Source organism: Taudactylus pleione, unplaced genomic scaffold (assembly GCF_031769625.1).
Source record: "Taudactylus pleione unplaced genomic scaffold, aTauple2 ptg000652l, whole genome shotgun sequence".
Lineage (NCBI taxonomy): Eukaryota > Metazoa > Chordata > Amphibia > Anura > Myobatrachidae > Taudactylus > Taudactylus pleione.
Window position 1 is genome coordinate 8889523 of NW_028285054.1, and position 25992 is coordinate 8915514.

At 46.0% G+C, this 25992-nt stretch overlaps 1 protein-coding gene across 1 annotated transcript; it reads right to left on the reverse strand.

Annotated features, from left to right (window-relative positions):
* Positions 1-61: 61 nt before the first annotated feature.
* DNAAF2 (dynein axonemal assembly factor 2) lies at positions 62-17362 on the reverse strand. The gene is made up of 3 exons (XM_088455331.1): positions 15640-17362; positions 12913-13059; positions 62-1141 (listed from the first exon to the last, which is right to left on the reverse strand). The coding sequence occupies exons 1-3, from the start codon at positions 17245-17247 to the stop codon at positions 692-694; spliced, it is 2205 nt and encodes a 734-aa protein (XP_088311457.1). The 5' UTR covers positions 17248-17362; the 3' UTR covers positions 62-691.
* Between the last annotated feature and the right edge of the window lie 8630 nt (positions 17363-25992).

The window sequence follows — 25992 nt, forward strand, 5'->3', positions numbered from 1 at the left end:
CGTACTGAATCACGGAATTGGGGCTTCAGCTGCATCAAATCATACATAAAGACGACTCAAATTATAGTTTAACACAGCAGACAAGTTTTATTTATCTGCACTAAGGAAACATTTCTCAGAACAGGTTATAAAGAAATATACAACTCTTTGGCACACACAAAAAAAAGGGAAAATAGAATTAAAGTGGTCTCATCGATTACACCATAATTAGGGCAGCCATTTTGTGAACTTAACGCAGATTGGCCATGAGGGACTATGTAATGAGATGAATATGTTTGTTGGTCCCGGTGTCTGAGCAAAAGAACGACCAGCCAAAGCCTCCGGAACCAGTGCTGTAACACAAGTCTTCCAGAGTCCTGACGTAAGAGCCAGCCTTACCCAATAATAAGCAACCGAGTATACAACCAACAAATGGGACACTGCCTCATGACTGATGTCACTACTGCCTACGCTGATTAGTGGGTCGGCTCACAAAATGGCTGCCTGCGGCATGCAGGAGACGGGTCCACCTTAAGAGAAACATCTTTGTAACATGAAAAAATACAAACGAAAAAACTGGCGCAGTCAGGCATCACACTGTGTACCGCCACACAGATACTGCTCAAGACCACTATTTTCAAAGCAAAATGGCTGTTTTCCCAACAAACACAAACTTAACACACAAGTTTTGTTGCTAAATTTCAAATAATGACTAATCTAATTCAAACAGCAAGGTATTCTCAAAGTTAAAGGCACATTGTGTTTTGTGATCAGAGATTACATTCACACTGCCATCCGCAGCACCGACTTCCTTTAGAATCTGAGTGGAGCTGGAGGAATTTATTACAGGGCACTGTGTATGCCCCGTACCGTCAGGGACATCATCTTCATCAAGTTCACTGGGTGCTATCTCTTTGAAACAGAGCCCCTGGTCTTCCTCTGTGGTGTGTTCAGGAGACTGCGCAGGTACAGTGCAGGATGGGCTCGCTGGCTGCTGTACTGTACACGTGGCCTGTGCACATTGCAGTCCATCCTCTACGATTGCATCAGCGTCAGATAGACCAGTGACGTCTGACTGAGAGCTGACCTGCTCCTTCACCTCACTGTGATCTGCATAGTGCTCCCTGCGGCTCAGATAACCGTCCTCTTCCAGCTCAGGTTTCTGCAGGGGAAACAGGAAGCCGTGAAACATGTCATACAAAGGAGCTAATCTACTTAGTACCTCATTGTAGAGTTTTTACACCTTACAGATCAGGCTAAACTGTTTTAGGCATATGAAGCCATAATAGAAATAGGCCTGATGTAGCATTATACAAAACTGGTAGTAGATGCTCCTGCATTGTGTGCACAGAAATAAGTGTGTATAGTCAGGTATGCAGTCATGTTTAGGGCTCAAATACTGTAAAGCTGGGTACACACTGGCCAATATATCTGGTGCCCGCCGGGCAGTGTGTACCAGCGATAAGTCTGAACGACGTTGTTCACAAACATAACGTATTGGCTGTGCTGCACAGCAGATTCCCAATAGATTTGCAGATATATCTGTCCATCGGCAAGTGTGTACGGGCGGTCTGCTGCGGACACGCCCCACTGCCCGCTCCCCCGGCCAGCGGGACCTGCAGCTGCCTGGAAGATGATGGCCGTTCAGTGTGTGTGTATGAACGACCATCATCTACAGATATATCTGCAGATATCTGTTCAGTGTGTACCCAGCATAAGTGTTGCACAGTCCCCACCCGCTGGGTTTGCTACTAGTCATCTTCATTAGTGCAAACTTTGCACCAAGCATAGTTTAGTGCAAACGGCACATTTACAATAACATCCAACAGTGCACAGTTCTGTCCACACGCCCCATCAGCTTTGCTCATATGGAAACGCCCCATTAGAATCCAGTTACGCCTCCTCAGTCGCTAGGGGAGATGTGACTGAAATGGATACGAATCTGCATCACCTGTAGTTGTGCACGCTCGGTTCCGGAACACGCACGGTGCTGGAAAACAAACTATACGCTAAACTCTGCATCCAGTCCAGTAGGTGGAAGATCACCTCTGCTTTTTGGCAGTAAATCCTTTAGCCACATATATGGTGATACCTGGCAACTAAGCCAATACAGCCAGTACAGCACAGAAAATTGGATTTTTGTACTCGCTGTAAAATCCCTTCCTCGTAATCCATCTGGGGGACACTGCGGTATTGACTGTGGGTTAGAGAGTCTAGCACAGAAGTAGGCACTAAAACGTTTAGAAAACTAGCTCTGCCCCCCTGTAATCACTCCCACTTCCTCAGTTTTTTTTTTTTTTTACTAACAAAGCTGCACAGAGGAAGAAAAAACAAACAGAAAACAAAAACACAGGGAAGGGATTGTAGTGTCCCCCAGATAGATTACGAGAAAGGGATTTTACGGTGAGCACAAAAATCCAATTACTTCTTCTATCAGATCTGTGGGACACTGCGTTATTGACTGTGGGACTCCACAAAGCAAGTCTAACAGGGTGGGTGGGGGCACCGTCCGGCAAAGCCAAACGTAAAACTGTATGCCCAAACCTAGTTTCACAGAAAATATGGATATGGAACAGATAATATATGATAAAAGGTATGCACAGAGGACCAGGTAGCCACTCTGCACAACTGTTCCACCTAGGCGCCATGGATAACCACCTAAAGAGCCCCGACTGCACGTGTAGAAAGCCAGGAGAGAAACTGGAACCGATTTATCAGAAAACAGGCAAGCCTGGCAGATGGTAGCAGTAATCCATCTAGCTGGAAGCCAGCCTACCATGTTTTGGCACATCCACAAAGACCAAAAGAGTATCTATACGCTGAATGGTAGACGTATATGGTCAATATAAATCCTCTAAGCACCCTAAGATGAGGAAGACCCTGGGTTAGTTGCAAAACCAATATCCTGGATTAGATGGAACTTTGAAACCACTTTAGGCAGGAAGGACGGTTTAATGCAGAGAATTACCCTGTCGGAATGAAAACCAACGAAGGGAGGTAATTAGCATAAGGCAGACACACGTCTAGCAGAAGCAATGACTAGCAGAAACACCACTCCACTCCTTAAAGAGGTTCAAAGGGTGCCTTCTAAAGAGCCTCAAAACCAAATTTAAATTCAATGGAGGAATATACGGAGTATAAATGTGAAGTACTCCATGAAGAAAGGTCTATACCTCCAGAATAATGGCTAATCTTTTCTGAAAATGGATCGACAGTAGTCACCTGACACTTCAGCGAGAGAGGCAAAGGTCCTCATTCAGTCAATCCTGAATGAAAAACAAAATCCACAGTAGTCGAAGAGCAAGGTACCTCGGCTAACATCTTGTGAAAAGGGGCATACCACGACCAACGAGGTCAGTCCGACGAAATGAATATGACCGGGAGACCCTCCTGTCTACTTTGTTGAATCATCCTGGCCAGCATGGATAGAGGTACCTCAATGAGAAAGACCAAGTAGCCATCATCGTGTCCAAAGTAGCTTGAGGAACCCTCGAGCGCGCTACGTACAAGGTCATCTACTTGTTCATCTAGGAAGCCATCAAATCTATATCTAGCATCCCCCAATAGTTAATCATCTGAAAGCTCCTGGTGTAGCTCTCATTCCCCAGGATGGACAGGGTGGTGACTGAGGAAGTCTGCCTCTCAGTTGTCCACACAGGGAATGTGAATGGCTGGTATCCAGAGCTCCGCCCAACTAAGATATGGGACACTTTAAACTTTTCCCGATGACTCCTTGTTCCACCCAGTCTGTTTATGTAAGCCACTGCAGTGACATTGACTGTATGTGGACAGGTTTTCCCTGTAGCATATGCAGAGACTGGACCAGGGTGTTCTTGATTGCTCTCAAGTCTAAAATGTTAATTGGGAGGGTGGACACTGTGTTGGACCAAAGACCATGAAGATGTAGGCCTAGAGTGACAGAGCCCCATCCCATCAGGCTGGCATCTGTTGTGATCAGTACCCAATCCTAAACAAAGAAGGGGGATCCCTTGCAGAGGTTTGGTGTATGGAGCCACCACAGAAGGGACTGGCATGTCCAATGTGACAGTCTGAAAAGTTATCTGTCCTAGCAGGATCCCATCTTGGACCAATGTTGAAGGATCTGACTGCAGAGTCCAGGCATGAAAATGGGAATATAGTATCACTTAAAGGTAGCCTCCATCTTCCCCAGAAGTTGCATACACCTGAGGATGGAAACATGAGAAAATTGAGGAAGCAACCTAACCAGTGATTTCTGTGTAGGGAGAAAAACCCTCTGTCAGTGGTGTAGAATAAGAGGCCCAAGAAAACCATCCACTGAGAAGGAATGAGGTTGAACTTGGGATAACTTAAGATCAAGCTGTGAGCCTCAATGGATGTCCACCACTACTTGCAGATGCTGAAGAAGCAAGACTTCGAGGAACCTTTATCAGAAGGTAAAAGATGATGGTGAGTCACCTGCGCATCAGCAAGGAAATCATGTGGGTCATGACCTTGATGAAGACCCTTGGGAATGGGAGTGCCTGAAACTGAAAATACAAGTTGCCTACTGTAAAGTGGAGTAGTTGATGAATGCCCTTTCAAGTGGGAATGTGAAGATAGGTGTCCTTTAGGTCTACGGACACTGGAAATTCCCCTTCTTTCATTGCCTGATGACCGAAATTAGAGACTGCATATTGAACAGTACCAGCAAGACATGAGGATTGAGCTTATTTTTTTTTTTAAATTCAAGATCGGTCAGAAGGCTCCATTGGGCTTGCTTAGTAGAAAAATAATTGAGCAAAACCATAGCCCATTCTGGTGTAAAGGAACCAGAACAATAACTCCAGAATATAAAAGAGAACGGACGGCACCCTGATCGGATACTGGGGAAGGGGAGTGATGAAAAATCTCCTGTGCATGGGACTTGCCAGATCCAGGATGTACCCTCTGGACAAAATTGCATTCACCCAGAGATTTGGTACAGACTGGAGCCAGACATCCCAGAACCTAAGTAAGTAGGCCCCTAAGCCTGTGGATGGAATTGGGCCCCCTGACGGCCTGCTTCTCTGCCAGCCTGAAGCTACAAAGAATTAGTTTAAAATCCCCACATATGCAAAATTATAAGTCATATGAAAGCAGAGAGCTATACACTGAAGTGCCAAGAGTTATGGTATAGCAGTATGTAAATGTAATGGTAGGTGGAGTCACCGTTTTGTGACATGTTGGAATTGCCCAAACCTGCATCAGATGTAATCTGCCATCTCTGAGTTAGTTTGATCACCAGCTAAGCTGCTCATGGCAAGGCGATGTGAATTATTGGAGTTAGTACAGGGCATGATACAGAGTAACCAACGTATGGGACATTCCATTTCCGAAGTTGTGGGGACATTCAACATTCTTCAATCTACCGTGTCACATTGTACTAGAAATACCACAATGGAAGGCATTACCACCCAACATGGACATCACAGTGGCAACTACAGGTGCTTAATGATCATAACCAGCGGCATCTGGCCAGAATTGTCCCTGGTAACAGAAAAGCGACACTGGCTCAAATCACATCCACATTCAATGTAGGAGGTACCAGACGCAGATCCAGCAGGTCAGTGCAGCGTTCTGGGATATGGGAGCAGAATACCCACCAGGCCTCTGGTAACACTACAACACCTGAATACAGCTCCTCACTTGGTGTTGTAATGTCACAAATTGGATCCTGGAGAACTGACATGTGGTGTCGTCCAATGAGTCATGGTTCCAGATGACAAGAGTTCGAGTGTGGCGCAGATCCCATGGAACCCAGTTGTCAACAAGGCACCGTTCAGGCTGGTGGCGATTCCACAATGGTGTTCCCATGGCATGGGGTCGCTGGTCCGCTTGAACACGTCATTGACCAGTAACCGCTACGTTATATTGCAGCCCTTCGTGGACTTCATGTACCTTCACGACGATGGAACATTCCAGCAGGATAATGCACAGTGTAATTTGCCCAAGTTGTCTAGAATTGGTTTGAGGAGCATTCTGGAGAATTCAGACAAATATTATGATCACCACGTTTGCCCGACATGAACCCACTTATGGGAGGTGGTGGTGGTGTCCATTCACACCAAAGATGCTGCACCTACATATATCAGGGAGCTATGGGAACCTATCCAGACGGCATCGGTCAACAAACTCTCCAGAGGTCTTCCATCCACTTGTAGAATCAATGCCACATTGAATTGCTGCATAATACTGGACATCTATCATGATTTTTGTTACCTTGAGCAATTTTAGCCAAGCCCCAAAAAATGTCCCCCAGACCGCTGCTGAATGCTTGCAGCCTCCTGTGTACCCCTCTGTGGAAAATGGTGCCTCAGCATTCTGTTCTGCAGATAAGCCCGCCAAGGAGGGAAGGGTGGAGCCACTTGCAGTACAGCACTGGGAGAGGACACAATGGTGCCAAATCACCTCAAAACTTCTCTCTATGCCTCCATTTTCTGCAGCATATACTATAAATATAGCGGTGTTGTCACCTGGTCACAGGTATTGCCCTAGGCTGCACTGTGTACCGAGGTGCGTTTGTGTCGCAGCTCAGCGGTAGGCTGTGAATGCCTTACCCTGACACAGCAGCCCATTCAGTGACAGTGTCCGGGGCCCTAACTCAACAGGACACCAAAGTAGTGAAGCGGTAATCCTTTCAGGAGTTGGGAGCAGAGCGGGAGAAGAGCTCAAAACCCAGCTCTCTGTCTAACTAATCCCTGCTCTGACTGGCAATCTGGGCCCTGAAAACAGGGACTGAGGCGCTGAAAATAATAAAGAAAAATAAAGTCTAGCTGTCTTACTCCAAGGCACTAATAGAAAAAAAAAACAAACAAAAAAAAAAAAACAACAGATCCGGTGGAGGTGGGAGGGGATAGAGCTGGTTTTCTTAACCTTTTAGTGCCTACTCCTGTACCAGGCTCTCTAACCCTCAATCCATACCACAGATCGGATGGAAGAGTAATAGCCTAATAATGTATATAATTGTTATCTGGAATGATCAGAAAAAAAAATAATGAATACAACTTCGTGGTGCTGCACCTCAAAGGTTGCGAGTGAGTCACCAACTCTTAATAATACAAACCTAAATATACAACCTCACTTGCGCTTATGAGTTGTTCTGAAGGGTCATATAATGTTCAAGTTGCTCCAATGCGAAAGATCCACAATACATGGAAGATACAATAAAAAGTACAATAGTGTAATACAGTCACTTCGAGGACGCACACCACCACAGGGATGTGTGCAACGATTTGAAGAGGGTGAAGGGGAATCCACTCCTAGCTTTAAAATTCTGCTCCCTTGATGGAATTTCACCCAAAAGTGAGGGGAGAAGGTATACAGTGAACTTCTTACACGTATGCTTACTTCTAGCAAAGTAGTACTTGCATATAAAAGGTATCTTTAATTATAATCTTCACATAAGATAGGATCTCATGAACAGATGTAAATTAAAAAATAAAAACAGGGCAGTCACCTAGTTTATAGTATAATCCAAATATTGAATATGTTTATTAAAATGGACAATAAAATGAGAGTTATGGAAAGAACTTACCTTAGTTAACACTCTTTCTTCGAAGTCCATATGGTCCACAGGGAGACCTTGGGGTATAGGTGATGGATCTAGAATCCGGGCACCACGCAGTTAATGCTTTCAGCTCCCAAGATGCACTGGGTCCACTCTCCCTATACCCCGCCCCCAATCCAGAGGCACCTCAGTTCGTAATAAGCCAAAGGCTGGGAGGAGGATAAGAGAAGGAAGACTGGTACACTCAAGAATCACATTCTCACACAGAAGGAGACTGAAAACTGGTGACCAATAACATAGCCAATATGAAGCCAGGTGCGTCAGGGCGGGTGCCCTGTGGACCCTACGCACTTCGAAGAGAGATAACTAAAGGTAAGCTCTTACCATAACTCACTTTCTTCTTCTTCAGGGTCCATAGGCTCCACAGGGAGACCTTGGGGATGCCCCAAAGAAGTCCTTTTAAAGGATGGGATGCTCTGCTGCTGAGAAGAGAGGAGAATCTGGCGCTCAAAGGAAGCATCCTGAGAGGCGAAGGTATCAAAGGCATAGAACCTTAGAAAGGTCTGGACAGAAGACCACGTGGCCGCCTTACACAGCTGAACAGCCGAGGCGCCGCGGTGAGTGTCCATGAGGGACCCACAGACAGAGTGGAATGAGCATAAACAGAAGCCGGAACAGGCAGGCCTGCCTGTGTGTAGGCCTCTGAGATAGTAATACGAAGCCATCTAGCCAATGTTTGTTTATTGGCTGGCCATCCCTTCTTGTGAAGTCCATAGAGCACAAATAAGGAGTCCGATTTTCGGAGGGAACTGGCACGGTCCACATAAATCCTGAGGGCCCGAACCATAGCCACAGAGGCCTCACCTGCCGAGAGGTCTGGTGATTGAAAGGACGGAACTATAATTTCCTCAACTTTAGGAAGTAACCCAGGGCGAGACCGAAGCACAGCCCTGTCCTGGTGAAATATCAGAAAAGGGGAGCGACAGGAGAGCGCCCCCAACTCTGACACTCTCCTGGCGGAAGCAATCGCCAGAAGAAAAAAAAAAAAAAAAAAAAGGTCTTAGCTGTTAACCACTACCGCCAAATCTCAAGGAGCCACTAGGGGGGACAAAGGGAGGTTGAATCCAGAGGACACCCTGGAGGAAGGTGTGGATATCCGGTAGCGGAGCAAGTCTATGCTGGAACCATTCTGACAGAGCAGAGACCTGCACTCTCAACTAGGCCAGGCGGAAACAGAGGTCAAATCCAGCCTGAACAGCAGGACTCTTTGCCTCCGTCTTTTTTGAACTTCCGAAGAAGTTGAGGAAGAAGAGAGACTGGAGGAAACAAGTATGCAAACTGGAAGGTCCACTTCACTGACAAATCATCCACCAAGGTCGCCTCGGCATCTCTTGTTCTAGACCCATACAATAGTAATTTATGATTGTGTCGGCAGGCCATGAGGTCCACCTCTGGGGAGGCCCCATTTGTCCACTAGAAGTTGAAACACCTCTTGGTGAAGAGACCATTCCCCGGATGAATTCAAGTCTGCTTCCCAATTGAGAACTCCCAGTATAAATTCTGCCGAAATGGACGGGAGGCGATACTATGCACATGTTAGAATGCGTGACACTTCTGTCATTGCTGCCCGACTTAGAGTGCCTCCTTGATGGTTAATGTAAGCCACCGTGGTGGCGGTGTCAAACTGAACCTGTACAGGTTTTCCGTGAAGTATGTGCTGGGCCAGGTTGAGGGCCAGGTAGACAGCTTGAAATTCCAATGTGTTGATTGGCAGGGTTGATTCAACCGATGTCCAACAGTCCTAAAAGGAGTGCTGACCGGTCACTGCACCCCAGAGACTGGCGTCCGGTGTTAGGATTACCCAGTCCGGGATCCAAAAGGGACGACCGACGAACCTCTGGAGAGAGCACCATCGTCTGAGCTTTGATCCAATAGGGTGCCCCATTCCACCTGGAGAGGATCAGCCTTTGCAAAGCCTGGAATGGAACGGAGCATATTCCACCATGTCGAAGGTGGACACCATGGATCCCAGAACCTGCTTTGCTGAGTGGATCGACACTTGGTGACTGAAGACATCTGCGCACTCATAGTTGAAGTATGGAGATCTTGTCTGAAGTCAGAAAGATTCTCTGATCCTGAGAATCCAGCAGGGCTCCCAGATGACTCATACTCCGTGAGGGATTCAGGGAGGACTATTTCCAGTTGATTAACCAACCGTGCTTGTGCAGGAAAGCAATGGTTAACTGCAGATGGTGTTGAAGCACTTCTGGGGATCCTGCTAGGAGCAGGAGGTCATCCAGATATGGTGACAGTCAGACACCCTGACCACGTATGTGGGCTGCCATGATAGCTATAATTTTGGTAAAACACCCACTGAGCTGTGGATAGTCCAAAGAGCAGAGCCTGAAATTGGAAGTGTTGCTGTAAAGCAAATCAGAGATATCGCTGATGTGAGGGCGCTATAAGTACATGTAGGTACGTGTCCTGAATATCCAGAGATACCATGAAGTCCCCAGGCTCCATAGTTAGAATGATGGAGCGTAAGGTTTCCATCCTGAACCTGGGTGCCCTGAGGAATTTGTTCAAGGATTTGAGGTTGAGGATAGGCCGATGAGACCCATTCGGCTTCTGACCTAGAAAGAGTAGAACAACAACCAGGCCCTTGCTGAGATAGTGCGACTGGCACAATTCCCCCTGCTTGCAGACAGGACTGTATTGTAAGGCCTTGTTCAGGTCCGAATGAGGGCCTGTGCAGAAAAACTGGTGGCCGTCTGAGAAATGAGAGGGCGTACCCATGAGAGATGGCTTCTCTTACCCAAGTATTCGTGGTGGTGGGACACCAGCACTGGGCGAACTGAAGAAGTCTGCCTTCCACTCCGATATCCCAGAGAGAGGCCCGTCCAGTCAGGCTGAGGGTTCATCCTCGGGTTTTGAAGCAGGGTGTATGGTTGGCGGCCCTAGCCAACTGCCTAGGAAAGGACTCACCTTTAGGCTTTCCCTGAGGACAAGAGGACTTAAATGATGTAGTCCGAGGCCTAGTAGAAGTAGTTGCTGAAGGCAGAAATGCAGTTTTTGATGCTACCAACGTGGTTACAAACTTGTCAAGGTCTGGGCCAAACAAGATGTCTCCTTGTAGGGTAGCCCTTCTAGGACTTTCTTGGAATCCGCATCTGCCTTCCATGAGCGTAGCCACAGGGTACAACGGGCAGACACAGCCGCGGCTGAGACTCTGGAGGTTAGGAGACTGGCATCCAATCGCTTCTCGAATATAGGAAGATGCATCTTGAATATGGAGCAACAAAAGACATCTGATCCCTAGAAGCATCTGAGGGAAGAGAGTCTTCAAGTGCGTTAGCCCAGCTCTCTATAGCTTTAGCCACCCATGCAAAAGCCATTGTTGGACGGGCAACATCCCCTGAAAGATTATATCGATTTCAGGCAAGCTTCCTAGAAAACAGACAGGCAGTGCTAGCATTGGTCACATACAATACATAACTGCAAACTGACACTATACTCAACTACACAGACTCAGTGTCTGGTAGGCTATAGCGCTACATACGCAGACCCAGGGAGAGGTATGTAGAGGGACTGGACCCTGCATATCCCTGTGAGAGACCTGTGGCTGTGGCTGTGCCTTAAGAAAATGGCCGCAGGAGACCTCAGAGGGGGGCGTGGTCTGAGGAGGAGAGCAGCTGAGGGAAGAGACCTCTGGAACGGCGCCCTGAACTGAGGGGAGGGGCTGCTATAACGGGGAAGCTGACATCCCCTTGCCGATTTTTTACCCACCGGTTCCTGTACCGTGTGTACCCTGGTGGTCTAGTGGATCACGGTGGCTGGAGCCTGTGTCCACACTCAGCACCTCCGGGTCTGTCCCCTGAGGTCAAAATGGGCGTTTTATGGGTGTGCATAATTAATACAGCAGCGTCATTGACCACGTCACTGGGTTATTTTATAGTCAGAACTGCTCGCAAGATTGCGGTAGGAAAAACCAACCACAAGAATAGCGAGCAGTTCATACGCTGGTCGATGTACTCGATTAATCTAATAAATAGTGGACATGACGTAGGATGCGAGCGGCCAGGGGGCGTAGTTTCCAAAAAAACGACCGCAAGTTTGACAGAGGCGTGAACAGACCGCAAAGAGCGAACGGTTCATTTGAATAGCCACCCCTTTTTTCAGAACGAACGACCGCAAATAGCGTCCGGCTCTGAATCAGGCCCTGAATCCAGAGAACAGCCTTGTCAAGTCCATCAAGTATTCCATAATTTTAGCCTATGGTATATAGTCAGCCAAGGAGGTGTTAATATTACAGCTCCCACTAACATTACTATAGATACACATACAGAGAGATTACGTTATTTATGCAGAATGTCCGATGTAAACATTTAAGCAAATTACTGTGGAAAAATGATTCACCTTCTGTCTTTAATCTTAAAAAGAATATACTATAATCCACAAAGATGGCAACCTGCTGGCTCCGCATGATGAACAAAACTACAAGTCCCAGCATGTCCTGTCAAACAAGGAATTATTCTGCAGTTAGAAGAATGAAAGCTGGTGCCAGAGCAATGGGAAAGTGGATTATTAAAACAGAAATAGACAATCCTTAAGCAATAGCATTCTACTGTTGTGGAACTACAGGCACCAGCATGTCCTGCCATACAAGGAACATTCTACAATGTGGCTCCTTGGGGCACCACTCTACTGTTGACGAGGCTTAGTCAACCTGTGGCTCACCAGCTGCAGACTAGACGTCCCCTTGCTTGCTGGGACTTGTAATCCTGCAGTTGCATATAGTGTTCCCGCTAGCTTGTTTTGGCAGGGTGCTGTGCCATGCCCGATTTTAAAATGTGCCCTTGCCCTATTAGCGGTGCCCCACTAAAACACAATGAGCCTTCCCCCTCTGTGGGCTGCAGTGTCCCGCAGGTGGGAAAAGTTGCGGTGTCCGATCACCGCCGGGTGAATAAATGCCGTACGCATGCACACGGCATCTATTCACCACAAGGGGAGCGCCTGGGGGAAGCCCATCACCTCCGTAAATGCTGGGCATGCCCTCAAGTGTGACAATTTAGAGGAGTGACCCAAGGGAACTCCCACTCCCCGACCAGTCATGCCCCTTTTCGGGAGCGCACACACACCAAAGGCGTGCGCGCATATACTTCCTGCCGGCAGCCACAGGGCCCTGCCCTTAGCCTAGCGGGAACCTAAACAGGTCAGACAAATCTGGTGACATCAAAGTTCTTACCTGTATGGAGACCCTGGATTTGGTACATAATACAGAAACCCCTTTAAACTCACTTTGTAAGGCTGACTATATATCAGCATAAGCAATAAGTACACTATGAAGGTGATAGGTGGGTGTTAGAATGCACAGTACAAAGTGAATTACATATGGCAAGTAGCATCAGTTAAATAGAAGAGCTTACAGTCAGCCGGATGAGGGTCCTTTGATCAGTCATTTCAAGAACATTTATCAGAGGCTGGTCTTCTAGAGTGGACCATGGAATAGTAGACGGGCGTAGACCACTTTCCAGGAATTCAGTCACATTATCTTCATTGATAAATCTTCTTTCCTACAGCAAAAACAAACAAGGGAGATTTCAAGTAACATCCGGTGACAAAACCACAGAGATATGCTAATTTACCCCATAGTGCAGAACCTTTTATCTGCCCAGAACAACTCAGCAGCTGTGTTCAGCCACACACTGGCTAAACAAAAACACTTTATATCACACAATAAGCAGGTCAGGCCACTTGTTTTAGCCTATTCAGAAAAATACACAATCATTTCTGCTACATGAGTGTAAACATTGGGGGTCGATTAAATGGATATAAATCTGATTGTTTGGATGGTTCGGTCAACAAGCATGAGGTCATATTCTGCTTCGATTTTACAACCAGTTGTATTACTTAATCTTAAAATGCCTTTAAAAAAAAATAAATCAAATCGGCTATTGTGTTAAAAGTTGTGGCAATAATCTTGTAAGTATTAAACATGCCAGTAGGTGGCAGTACTTCCAGTTTCATCAAAACTTGAAGATGCCCATTCTATTTGTTTAAACTAATTTAAATGTCTTTTTTTCTATTGAAACTGCAAAAGACTCCAGATATTTACATGCATTTCAAATTCACAATTGTGAGTGTGGTAGAAATGATAAAATGGTAGTTTTACAACTTAACATAAAAAATATAGGCCAGTATTCAATTGCCGGTATTTTCGCCGTCAGTCAGTTTTGCCTCCGGAAAAGTATAGCGCTGGTCCCCGCGATACGCCCTATTCAATTGCAAAGGATGCGCGAACGCGTCCCGGCAAAACTTAGGTCACCGAAAAGTCCTGTCAGATTTGGGGAAATCAGCCTGCCACCCTCCAAAAGATGCACTGACATGGATACCCCCGAACAGCCCTGTTCACTATGGATACCCCCAAATAGCCCTGCTGAAGGTATTTGGGGTACTTAAATGGTCTCAATAGGTGCTAATTTGCATATGGGGTGAATAGGATTTTACAATATTTTTTATTCAAAATAACTATTCCCAGCAAATTTGGGGTACCTGAAAATGGGTGCTAGCATATTTAAAAGTTGCAAACGTGAAGTTTTAAAAATCATGGAAAAACCACCTGCCGCAAACACCTTAAAAAAAACAAAAAAACACCTGGGGCATACTTGGGGCCCCCCCTGGGGTCTATTGTGCTAGTTTTTATGTTTGTTCCCCAACATTACAGTTTTTGCTCCCAAAACAAAAGTACTTTTTGGGGGTGTTCTAAGTTTTTTAATCTTTTTTGATGCAGTTTAACCTTGGGGGACTGTCCTAATACTGCACAGGGGTTTCCGCAACTTTGCACCCCAAAACTGCACTTTTTTCCATCTCCATTCAGAGGCGAATCTTTTCCGCCTGTATGAATGCATTTATTTTCCGCTTAGGTGAAAAGTCATTACAATTGAATTGGGCGGAAAGTATCCAACAGGCGAAATGACGTCAATGGCGAAAACTATTCGCCTACAATTGAATATGGCCCATAGTCGCAGTGATATTTTTATGGGAAAAAGAGCAAGCTGTCAACAGTTGTTCCTGAAAAAACAAAACATGCAAAGAATGTATACTTACCAGTCCTGAATTTTTTTTTTATGGGCAAGATTAGAGGGGCTTTGGGACTCCAGGGAGAGTGAGCCAGCCTCCCGCATGCTGGCCACTTCCCGAGTGAAGTGGGCAGCCTAAAAGGTTTAACGACACAATTTGCATTGAATTGCATAAGGGTCGTCCCCCATTGCATAATGGCACTAACCACAGATTTGACATGGCCACAATGACGCAATTGCAGAGCAATCGCCCCCACACACTCGGATATGGTTGCCCTATCCTAGGACTGTTTTTTGTGAAAGTTGGCAAGAATTAAATAATCTCATTACAAATGATCTCCACCATCCTAGCACCTACACACTCCAGGGGTTACCTTCGTTTGAAAAACAAAAGGTGAGTCCCCTTTTTTACTCAATGTAAACCCTTACAAATTATTGTCTGGTGATCACCAGAGACCACCACCCTATACTACAGATATTATTAATGCTATCAACCTGCAGAAAGTTTAAATCATGTATTTAACTTGACAATTTATTTTTGGACCTTTCCCTATAAAACACCAAAACTAACACCCCATTGCTTAATGATAGTAAAGCAAACCCACAAATAGATTAAGTTAAGTAATACAAGTATTGTAATAATGCAAATAAAATATGCATTTTTAGTATGTGCTTTGCTGTACATATACAGAAAACGTACAAGATTGTTACAGTTTAATGTTATGTTGTAAAAGCCATGACCTGAAATAGGGGCTGGCACCATTGTAAACAAAAACAATTAGGGCTTTAAGAGACCGGCTAAAATTAACATCTCAGTTTAAGAAGTGCCAAGACAATAGACGGTGAGCCAATAGAACAAAGCCCAATTGTCTAGTAACTAATGCCTCATGCACATCAGTCATTATATTCCAAGAGAGATCACAAGGGACAGATGGGATTTAGTGAACCCATGGTGCATACTCATTTTACATCATGGAAGTTGTTTCATAACACACTAACCGCCCTCTGCTGGCATAATAATAAAGCACCAGAAAAATGTAACACTATTAAGTATTAATGTGAAAAACATCTTACCTGCAGTGAATTGCTGTTCACCCCAAAGTAGAGATTTTTCCAAAGTCCAAAGCACTCAGAGGATTTGGTTAACTCGATAACTGTATTGTCCGTAGAAACATTCACTGCAATATCATTTGTATTCAGATTATACTGCGGCAGGAACTGTACAAACAACACGTAAGGGACATTCGTGTGTTTCACGCAAAACCTAATTTCACATTGATAGCAGCCAACTTCAGAAGTTATACTGTACTCATCAATATCTTTAACATGTATAACAAAAGTCAGTGAGGTGGCATCCTGCGAACAAGTGAATATGGGGCACTCGGGAGGATCCTGAGCAAGGGAATTCTGTGAGTCACCAACCACAGCCAACTCTTCCACCTTCCCAGTGCCTTCCTCCAACAGAGGCGCTTCCAAAGCACCTCCAGATCGTGAGGTCTCCTGCACATCAGAACCGACCGAGCTGGACTGCTTGGATTCCCGATCCTGGACCAGCTTCAGGGCGTCCTGCTGGATCACCGGCACAGTGATCACAAGCTGCCTCTTAGTCTTGTTGAACTGGGCCGTTCCTTGGTCATCCGCCACCAGATAGGGAAGCTTTATCTGCAGCTTATAGGCTGGCCTCTTGGATTCTAGGGACAGGGCCTTCCCCTCGATGTGCAGGTTTACCTCAGACGCCGAGCAGAGCAAGGGCAGGTCCACAGTGACCACAAGCTCCTTGGGCACCGGACTGGGGGCGGAATCCCTGGCATCTCTGTAGTCCTGGATATCCACATAGGACCGGTGCCGGATAGTGTAATGAGGCACGGTGGGCTCCAGGGGCGCTCTGCGCTCCCCGAGCGCTGGCTGGATCTTGCGTGTACGATCCTGGTTATTGTGGCCACTTTTCTTCTGTCCTCCCAGAGGATCGTAGGGATAGGGAAAGCGCAGCGGGTCGCTGGGGTCCTGAGGTTTGGGGGTCACCCTGGTGGAGGGCTTGCGGAGGACACTGGCATGTGGGTGCCCTTTATAAGTCACATCCAGGGTGCTGACATTGCAGGTGTCCAGGGCAACGCCAAAGTTCTGGGAGACTGTCTCCAGGGCGGTGAGGTTGACCATGGCCAGGAACTTGTCGCTCTTGGTGGCCAGGCTCAGGGTGTCCGGGTGGAAGACCACATCGTAGATGACCTCTCTCACTCCCTCCGGGCCCAGCTCCTCTCTGGCCGGGCTAAGGGCGCAGGGCAGGCTCCACTGCTGGCCGGCTCGGCCCTCTCCGTCTGTTGCAGCCACGCAGTGCGGCTTGCGGACCGCCGGGTTGCTGCAGACGTTAAGGTAGCAGGCCTGGATCCCCCCCGCGCTGCTCTGCAGCACATGCCCGGGCTGCGGGTGCAGGAACTGGATGTCCACCCCCCTCTCCCGCTCCATCTCGCTGATCTCCCGCTCGTAGCGGCGCCGGTTCTCCGGGTCGGCGATCTCCTCCGCGTACTGGGTGAACAGCTCCCGGAAGCGGGCGTCCTGGAAGGCGGCTCGGAAGCGCTCCAGCTCCTCCGGGGTCACGGACAGATCCTCCAGCCGGTCCGCCGCCGCCATCCTGCTCCAGCACTGATGATCTCCTAGGAGACGGGCGCGCACGGATGAGGGCATCAAGGCGCGCCGGCGCAGGGTCCTGATTGGCCGCCGCGGGAGCACGTGGTAGAGGGAGGCCGCCGCTCGTCTAATCAGGAGGCAGCGTCGCGCCGGTTGCCATGGTGAGGGGGATACCGCGGGTATTTGCAGTGTGAGCGGGATCACGGCGTGTGCTGACTGGGGGAGGAATGTGCTGCTGTGGGCGCGGTGCACTGTGGGAGGGAGGGGGTGAGGTAACAGCGGCAGCATGGGGCTTTGTTCATTACACAACAGCTGATCTATAATTATCTACCCCAGAAATAGGCAGCCCGTGTGTCTCCAGCTGCTCGTGTCCCAGCATGGCCTGCCAGTCTCCTAGAAGTGGATGTGTGTGTGTCAGTGGCGTATCTGTAATGGGTGCAGGGCGTGCCCACCCACCCCTATGTATTTTACTCCCCTCTCCGAGTTCCAACATCAGCATCGGCAACGCTGCAAAGTCATTGTGGGACTGGTGCTATGGCCATTTTCCCAGAGATTTGCGCATGTGCAGTAGAAAAATCACTGGGAACGTAGCACGGGCACCATGTTTCCGTAGACCTGCAAATTGTGCAGTAGACTCGCGAGATAGGAGGTGACCTGCACGGAGGATGTACACGGATCCCCTACTTTTCTAAGCACGTACATGTGTGTATATAATACATATAAATATATATTAGCGTTCCTGCTAGGCTGTTTTAGCGGGGCGCGGCGCCCTGCCCTCTTTCTGGAAGGCAAAAAGCGCCTTGCCCTAACAGCCTGCGGGAACTGTCTTCACCCGCGGGTCGCAGTGTCCCTCGGGTGAAGAAATGTGCGGTGACCCGGTCACCACCGGAGAATAGATGCCGGGCGCATGCGCCCGGCATCTATTCTCCCTGTCTGCAGGGCTTGGGGGCTGCCCGGCCTGTCCGTAAGTGCCAGGCACGCCCCCAAGAGTGACGAAAAGGGGACACGTCTTATAGACACGCCCCCTTTTTGATGACCACGCGCGCGAACGTGCCCTCTCTAGCTCCGGCGCCCTGCCTCGCACCGGAGCTAGAGTGAACACTATATATATACACACACACACTAAGGGGCGGACTTGCTAAATTGTTATCTCTGCGCATGAAGCCACAGAGGGTGCACTTAACGTGTATTTTCCTTCCCCGCAGCCTCAGCTGAATAGGAAAAATCTACATAAAGTGCACCCTTGTCTAAGGCATAACGCAAGGGGAAAAGCATATATTCCAGGACTTAACGCAGAATCTATGGGTTACCACGCACTACCTGCAGGGTAACTGACTAGTAAATGAATAGCTCTGGACGTGAAATGCAGTTTACCCGCGTGGTAAACACTGGTTATAATTTAATTAGCCCCTAGGTGTTGTCACCGGGTGGTGCCATTTTTTATTTTCTCCTCTCTTCAGTGCTTCCTCCTCATCTGTCTATTTCTCTAATCAGCACTTGATTTTATTATATAGATTATCTTTAGCAATATCATTTTTCTTTTTATCTTTACTATTGTACAGTATTTTTTTTGATACCTCCTCAGTTTCTGTATGTGGCCTGTGCATCCCTGTTGTGCCTTTTTCCATTCCTCTATGCTGTTGGGAGATGTTTTGGTTGAAGATAATGCTATGATGTTGTTATTGGCTGAATTTCAGGAGTGTCTGCGTTGTCATCATGAAGTGGTACTGTAGCTATGGGATGAGTAAGTATGGGAAATCCATCAGATTGGAAACATTGATTATTGGCGACCATAATTTTCCAATGTTCATCCCAGTTGCCTTTCTTCCTTTTCAAGACATATTACAGGAATATTGTACTAACACAGGAAGTAGTTTAATTTTCAATGTGATAAAGAGCATATCAAACAGCCTTAAGGCCCGCATACAGCTGCTATGTATGGGGCTAATTCACACACCCAAGATGCAAGGGCATTAGTGAAATCCAACATGTTGTATTTTACGGATTTGCTGATCATGAACAAAATATGATAATGATCAGAAAATTAGGAATTTTTTTACATGTAGAATTTCACTGAATCAGGGATCATCGATGGCCGCTGGTCAGCATTTCCAACTGGCCTCCAGCAGATGTATAGGGTCCATTAGATAGAATCAGCATAATATAACTATATGGAAAGATGTATTAGACACATCAAGAAAATCTAAACAGGTCCTGGGATTCCTATAAACTTTGGCCCAAATGTAATCGGCTCCAGTGTGCTGTTGCCAGTGAGATTCCAGTCATAGGGGGCGATTCAATGCAATGCTAAATTGCTCTCGGAGCTATACAATTCACTGCGCAGTTTGCTTAATCGGCAAGTTAAGTTGGAGAATGCCGGTTCTCGCGCTTTAACCTGGGTGTTTAGTTGCAAGAACCGTTAGTCTCCAACTAAAGTTCCGGCCGCGCAGCTGTCATCGTCACACTAAGCAGTATAACAGCCGTGGGGCTGGCGCTTTAGTCAGATTTCTCTTCACATCCCCAGGGGCGTGCGAGAAGAATCCTTAAGTCCAACCAAACAGAGCAGTGAATTGAATAGCCCCAGGCGCTCCTTCCAGGGGCTACTCAGCAACGCACTGCATTGAATCGCCCCCATTGTGACTCTAGATCTAAAGTGGCAATTCATTTTAAAGCAAGAACAACCAAGACCAGCAAATTTGAGCCTGTTTACATCTGGGTCTGTCTTTCTCCTTCAGTGGCAAAACTGGAATCGGTATCTTTCTCACTCCATTTTAGGTCAGGTTTAAGCAGCATGTAACTGTCTTAGTTTGGTACATCAATGAGTCTAGGTAAAGTTTGATACAAATCACCCGTACAAAAGTCTGAGATTCTGAAGTACAGACCCTGGTCACTGCAAAGGTTCTATAAACATTCTATGTTAAGACCCTGAAACCCGAGAACAAGATTCCATGTACACAGCTGAATCAATATATATCTGCCTGTACAAATACAAGCCTATAACTTTCTGTATTGATGTATTTACCTATCTAGTCCATTTAATTTTATTATATACATTAATATATATATATTTATATAAACAAACTCTGTACTTTATTGATTTCACTATGTATTAATCATTTTGACTACATAAATCTTTAGGTCTCATTATTATACAGTCAGGTGCATAAATATTGGGACATTGACAGAATTTTCATATTTTGGCCTCTATTCACCACCACAATGGCTTTGAAATGAAACAAACAAGATGTGCTTTAACTGCAGACTTTCAGATTTAATTTGAGGGTAATTACATCCAAATCAGGTGAACGGTGTAGGAATTACAACAGTTTCTATATGTGCCTCCCACTTTTTAAGGGGCCAAAAGTAATGGGACAAACTAAACAATCCTAAATCTAACTTTCACTTTTTAATACTTTGTTGCAAATCCTTTCAAGGTAATTACAGCCTGAAGTCTGGAACGCATAGACATCACCAGACACTGGGTTTCATCCCTGGTGATGCTCTGCCAGGCCTCTACTGCAAATGTCTTCAGTTCCTGCTTGTTCTTGGGGCATTTTCCCTTCAGTTTTGTCTTCATCAAGTGAAATGCATGCTCAATCGGATTCAGGTCAGGGGATTGACTTGGCCATTGCATAACATGCTATAGCCTTAAAAAACTCTTTGGTTGCTTTTGCAGTATGCTTCGGGTCATTGTCCATCTGCACTGTGAATCGCCGTCCAATGAGTTCTGAAGCATTTGACTGAATATGAGCATATAAAATATTGCCCGAAACAATTCAGAATTCATTCTGCTGCTTTTGTCAGCAGTCACATCATCATTAAATACAAGGGAACCAGTTCCATTGGCAGCCATACATGTCCACGTCATAACACTACCACCACCATGCTTCACTGATGAGGTGGTATGTTTTGGATCATGAGCAGTTCCTTTCCTTCTCCATACTCTTCTCTTCCCATCACTCTGGTACAAGTTGATCTTTGTCTCATCTATCCATAGGATGTTGTTTCAGAACTGTAATGGCTTTTTTAGATGTTGTTTGGCAAACTCTAATCTGGTCTTCCTGTTTTTGTGGCTCACCAATGGTTTACATCTTGTGGTGAACCCTCTATATTCACTCTTGTGAAGTCTTCTCTTGATTGTTGACTTTGACACATATACACCTACCTCCTGGAGAGTGTTCTTGATTTGGCCAACTGTTGTGAAGGGGTTTTTTTCTGAACCAGGGAAATAAATCTTCTGTCATCCACCACAGTTGTTTTCCGTGGTCTTCTGGTGTTGCTGAGCTCTCCGGTGCATTCTTTCTTTTTAAGAATGTTCCAAACAGTTGATTTGGCCACATCTAATGTTTTTGCTATCTCTCTGATGGGTTTGTTTTGATTTTTCAGCCTAATGATGGCTTGCTTCACTGATAGTGACAGCTCTTTGGATCTCATATTGAGAGTCGACAGCAACTGATTCCAAATGCAAAAGTCACACCTAGAATCAACTCCAGACCTTATACCTGCTTAATTGATAATGAAATAACAAGGGAATAGCCCACACCTGTCCATGAAATAGCTTTTGAGTTGATAGTCCCATTACTTTTGGCCCCTTAAAAAGTGGGAGGCACATATAGAAACGGCTGTAATTCCTACACCGTTCACCTGATTTGGATGTAATTACCCTCAAATTAAATCTGAAAGTCTGCAGTTAAAGCACATCTTGTTTGTTTCATTTCAAAGCCATTGTGGTGGTGAATAGAGGACAAAATATGAAAATTCTGTCAATGTCCCAATATTTATGCACCTGACTGTATATGCAGCAATTTGTTCCCTTCCCTTGCAGACGAAGGTCCCAGGGTTCTGTTGCTCGTCATTTATACTGCATGAAAAATCATGTTGGTAATTGCAAATCACAGTTGTAGATGCCGTCATTGCAAATACTGTATCTATGCATTGACCACCTGTATATGTACTGTATACAGACAGTAACTTGGCAATGCTAACAGGAAAGGGAACAATGAAATATTAAACAGACTGTGGCGCTAACTACAGCTGGAAACCTTAAATCGTTGGATAGTTTAATAGACTGGATCACTATAAAGAAAAAAGACTGCTACACTTCTGCAGCTGTAGTCAGGAGGCAGGTTGCTTATACCCCCAAAAAGGCTATAAAACCGTAAACAGAAATGGAACAGCAGCGCTGGAGAGTAGCAATAAATGGAGAATGGTTATCTCTAAGTGCAGCACATATATAAATCATGAGATGTACAGTAGTGTATATTCTCACATAAAATTGTTATTCCATTTCTGTTTAAGGAAAGGGTACCAGGCTTCAGGAGGGAATATCATCAGTTGTGGTCCTTGATGAAAATGTAACTCCTAGAAAATCAGAATACAAATAATTTCTAAATATCTCACTTAACGGTTGCGGTAATACACTGAGTGGGTAAATTATTATGACCACCAGGCGATTTTATGCAAAGTAGCGATTCCACAGATAATGCCGGCATAGAATGTCTGATTCTGTATAAGAACGGAAAGGGGAAGCTATGCGGAGACTAATGAAATGCATCACTCATGAAATAATGGGTAAATGTCGCCATCTGACGGACTTTGAACGTGAAGCGATTGTTGGTGCTCAGAGCAGCAATGTGAGCAGTAGTAAACAGCTGCACTGGTGACTTGTTCGAGGGCGGCAGTTGTCATAATTTACACAGAGTGGTCCAGCAGGCAAGCAACTGGGTCTGAGCACAAGGCTGTGGTCGTAAACAGCTACTGGATGCTCGAGTAGAACAGAGAGTGGGCAGACTTGTTCAGTTATACAGACGGGCAACAGTGCATCAAATATACAGTAATCTGAATCGGGGATCTATTAGATGGCCTCTCAATGAGCAGCACACTGCACATTACATAGTGGTCTAGATTCCGAGGTGCACGCAAGTGGCTGATATTTTAGGTCTGCACATGCGTCCCCGATGGTTACTACCAGAAAATAAAAGGAATTTGAATGCAAGAGTCCTGGATTTCAGTTGGCTCTCCTGGGAAGTAACTGGGGTTGTTAGGCAGACACGGGCCTGTCGTTGACAGCGACTGCATCTGAAGACGCAGTAACACAGGCCACCAGGCACCAAGACGGATTAGCGCCGCAGCCAATCAGCGTTTCAGTAGGAAGATCATCGGTCGCGGTATTATTATTAAGATGCCACCTGGTCTGCCTGCACTTCTGAATCAGGCCCAGTATGGGCTACAGAGACCGAAGGCCTATCTGTACGCCACTGCTATCTGCTGCACATAGGATGAAATGTCTCCAGTCCTCAGGAACTGGACAGTAAACAATTGGAAACTGGTCATGTGGTCTGACGAATCACATTTTCAGTTACACTATGCAGATGGTAGGGTGAGGATATGGAGACAAAAGCATGGAACCTTCCTGCATCGTCACAACTAATTAGGCTGACGGAGGCAGCATCACGGAGATTCAGGTCATCGCATTTGGGCTAATATTCCCCTCAAAACAGACCGATAATAAAATCCATGCCTAGAAGAATTCGTATTAAGGGATAAGGAAGACCCAACAAAATACTAACTAGTCCTTTGTAACCTTAATTTGGCTGCTAAGTGCCCGGGCGGACTGCAGTTCTGATGGCCATTTACAGTAAGACCCAATGGAGGAGGAAACCACAGCTCTATGTATGGGCCTAGAAAGAGGTCTCATCCAGATTAGCAGCTAATGGGACCCGTAAAATGTCAGCCAGCGTGGGAAATAAATCTGGCCAGACAAGGCCAGCCATTGTATATGAACATATGTATTTTTTTATTCACAAATTCCTAAATAGCCAGTAAAGCCAAGGTGTTAGTGGGACACTTAATATGACAGCCAATGGGCACCAAGGCTTGTTTATACAATCATCTTAGGTTAAAAACTTTGCAGCAACGGTTATGAAAATAGGTGCAATAATTAGTCAAGTTCAAGGGCTGCCAGGGTTACCTGATATTCAAAATGTCGACAGTATCAATGGCGACTTGGAATTAGGGTTAGGCTGTGGTTAGGTTTAACCTAAAAAAAACAACTTGTCAACATTCTAACAAAGTCGACATTATGTCTGTGTTGATATCCATCTGTCAACATTTTGAACATTTAGACATGTTGACGTTATAGCATCGACATATCATACCCAACCCGCTGCTGTTACCACTAACCTGGCAAGAAAATTCTGTGTTTAAAAAGCAAGCATCATACATGGCGAAGCACTAGCAATTTACTGTTAAACAGTTCCAAAGCAGCGCTACCAAATGTAAGAGAATATAACAGGCCAATCACCAGTCTCCCATACAACAATCACAAGGAGAAAATTCAGTTGACGTTTGTGTACTGAACAGCAAATTAAAAATATTCTCATTCATCCCCTACAGACTTTTACAGATTTCAATTACTCTTTTTACATAACCCATTTTACAAGGGCGGGCAAAATATGGCCTGTGGGCTTTATACTGGCCCTCCAGGAAATTGGATCCAGCTTACTGCCACTTATACCCCTTTCAGACATACGACCCGGGAAATTTCCTGCTCAGACCCGGGAATTTCTCCTGTGCAAACTCCCGGGTATTTGGTCTAGACCCCCCTTTCACACTACAGCGTCTACCTGGGAAATTCCCAGGTAGACCCCTTTCAGACATAAGCCGGGTTTTTTAGTTTTTAATATTACCTGTCTCTCCTCTGCCCTTCCTAGCCTATCCCCTCTCCGGCTGCCGCTGATGATGTCATCAACATGCAGCAGCCAGCCTACCAATCACTGCAGCCATTTTATTATTGATTTATTTAAATGTGCCCTGATGGTCCAGCGAGAGTGCGGGCGGCCCACTGTGGTAGAGACCCTGCGGCGGGTGTCCCCGGCGCTGGTGAGCACCAGCGCTGAGCGTACTATAGGAAGCTCTGCGCTGCCAACTCAAAGCAGCAGCACTGAACGTCCGCGCTGCCAACTCAAAGCAGTAGTGCTGGGCGTCCTATAGCTGAGGCAGGCCAAATTCCCGGGATTCTCGGCATGTCTGAAAGGGGTATTATAAACTGCATTACAGTTGCTAGGAGGGGAGGAGCGAATGAAGACAGGGAGAACGAGCAGCTCAAGCGCTGTTTTGGTTTCTTGAGCTCTACAAGCAGAAGCAACAAGGTGAAGTTCAACGACGGGGCCCCGAGTTCTTGACATCCTGCTCTAGAAAGAACAGTGAGGGAGGTGGTCGTGCCGCTGTAGTGACAGGGTCAAGCTTGTCCAGTGACTTCCAAGTGTTAAGTCACCGCAGGCATCTCTGGACACAGAGTGTAAGGGCAGGAGGTATCATGTATCACATATACTATGCAATATATACTGCCCCATAACGCATGCATACCAGCATTTATTAATGGCGGGACAGCACTTACACCTGGGACAGCTCTTCCAAATGAACTATCCCTTACCAAGAGTACTTTCAGGGATTTCTGCAAAATGAAGCAATAGGCATTATCTACCAGGCACAAATTCCAGAAAGAATTGCTCGCAGGAGCTTGATCTGTGTGGAGTTTGTAGGTTCTCTCTGTATTTTCGGTGGTTTCCTCCCACACGGCAACATACTTGTAGGTTAATAGGCTGCTGACAAATGTATGTGCACTATATAAATAACAGTTAATAAATATCTGTGCAGCCAATGAATATCGGCTTAGCCCACAGAATGACAACCACCACTGTGTGACGACAACGAGATTAATACGCACACATTACCGTCAATGTAAATGAGTTCTATATGTATCATGATATTTTATATTGATTAGGAAGCCGGCACAATAAA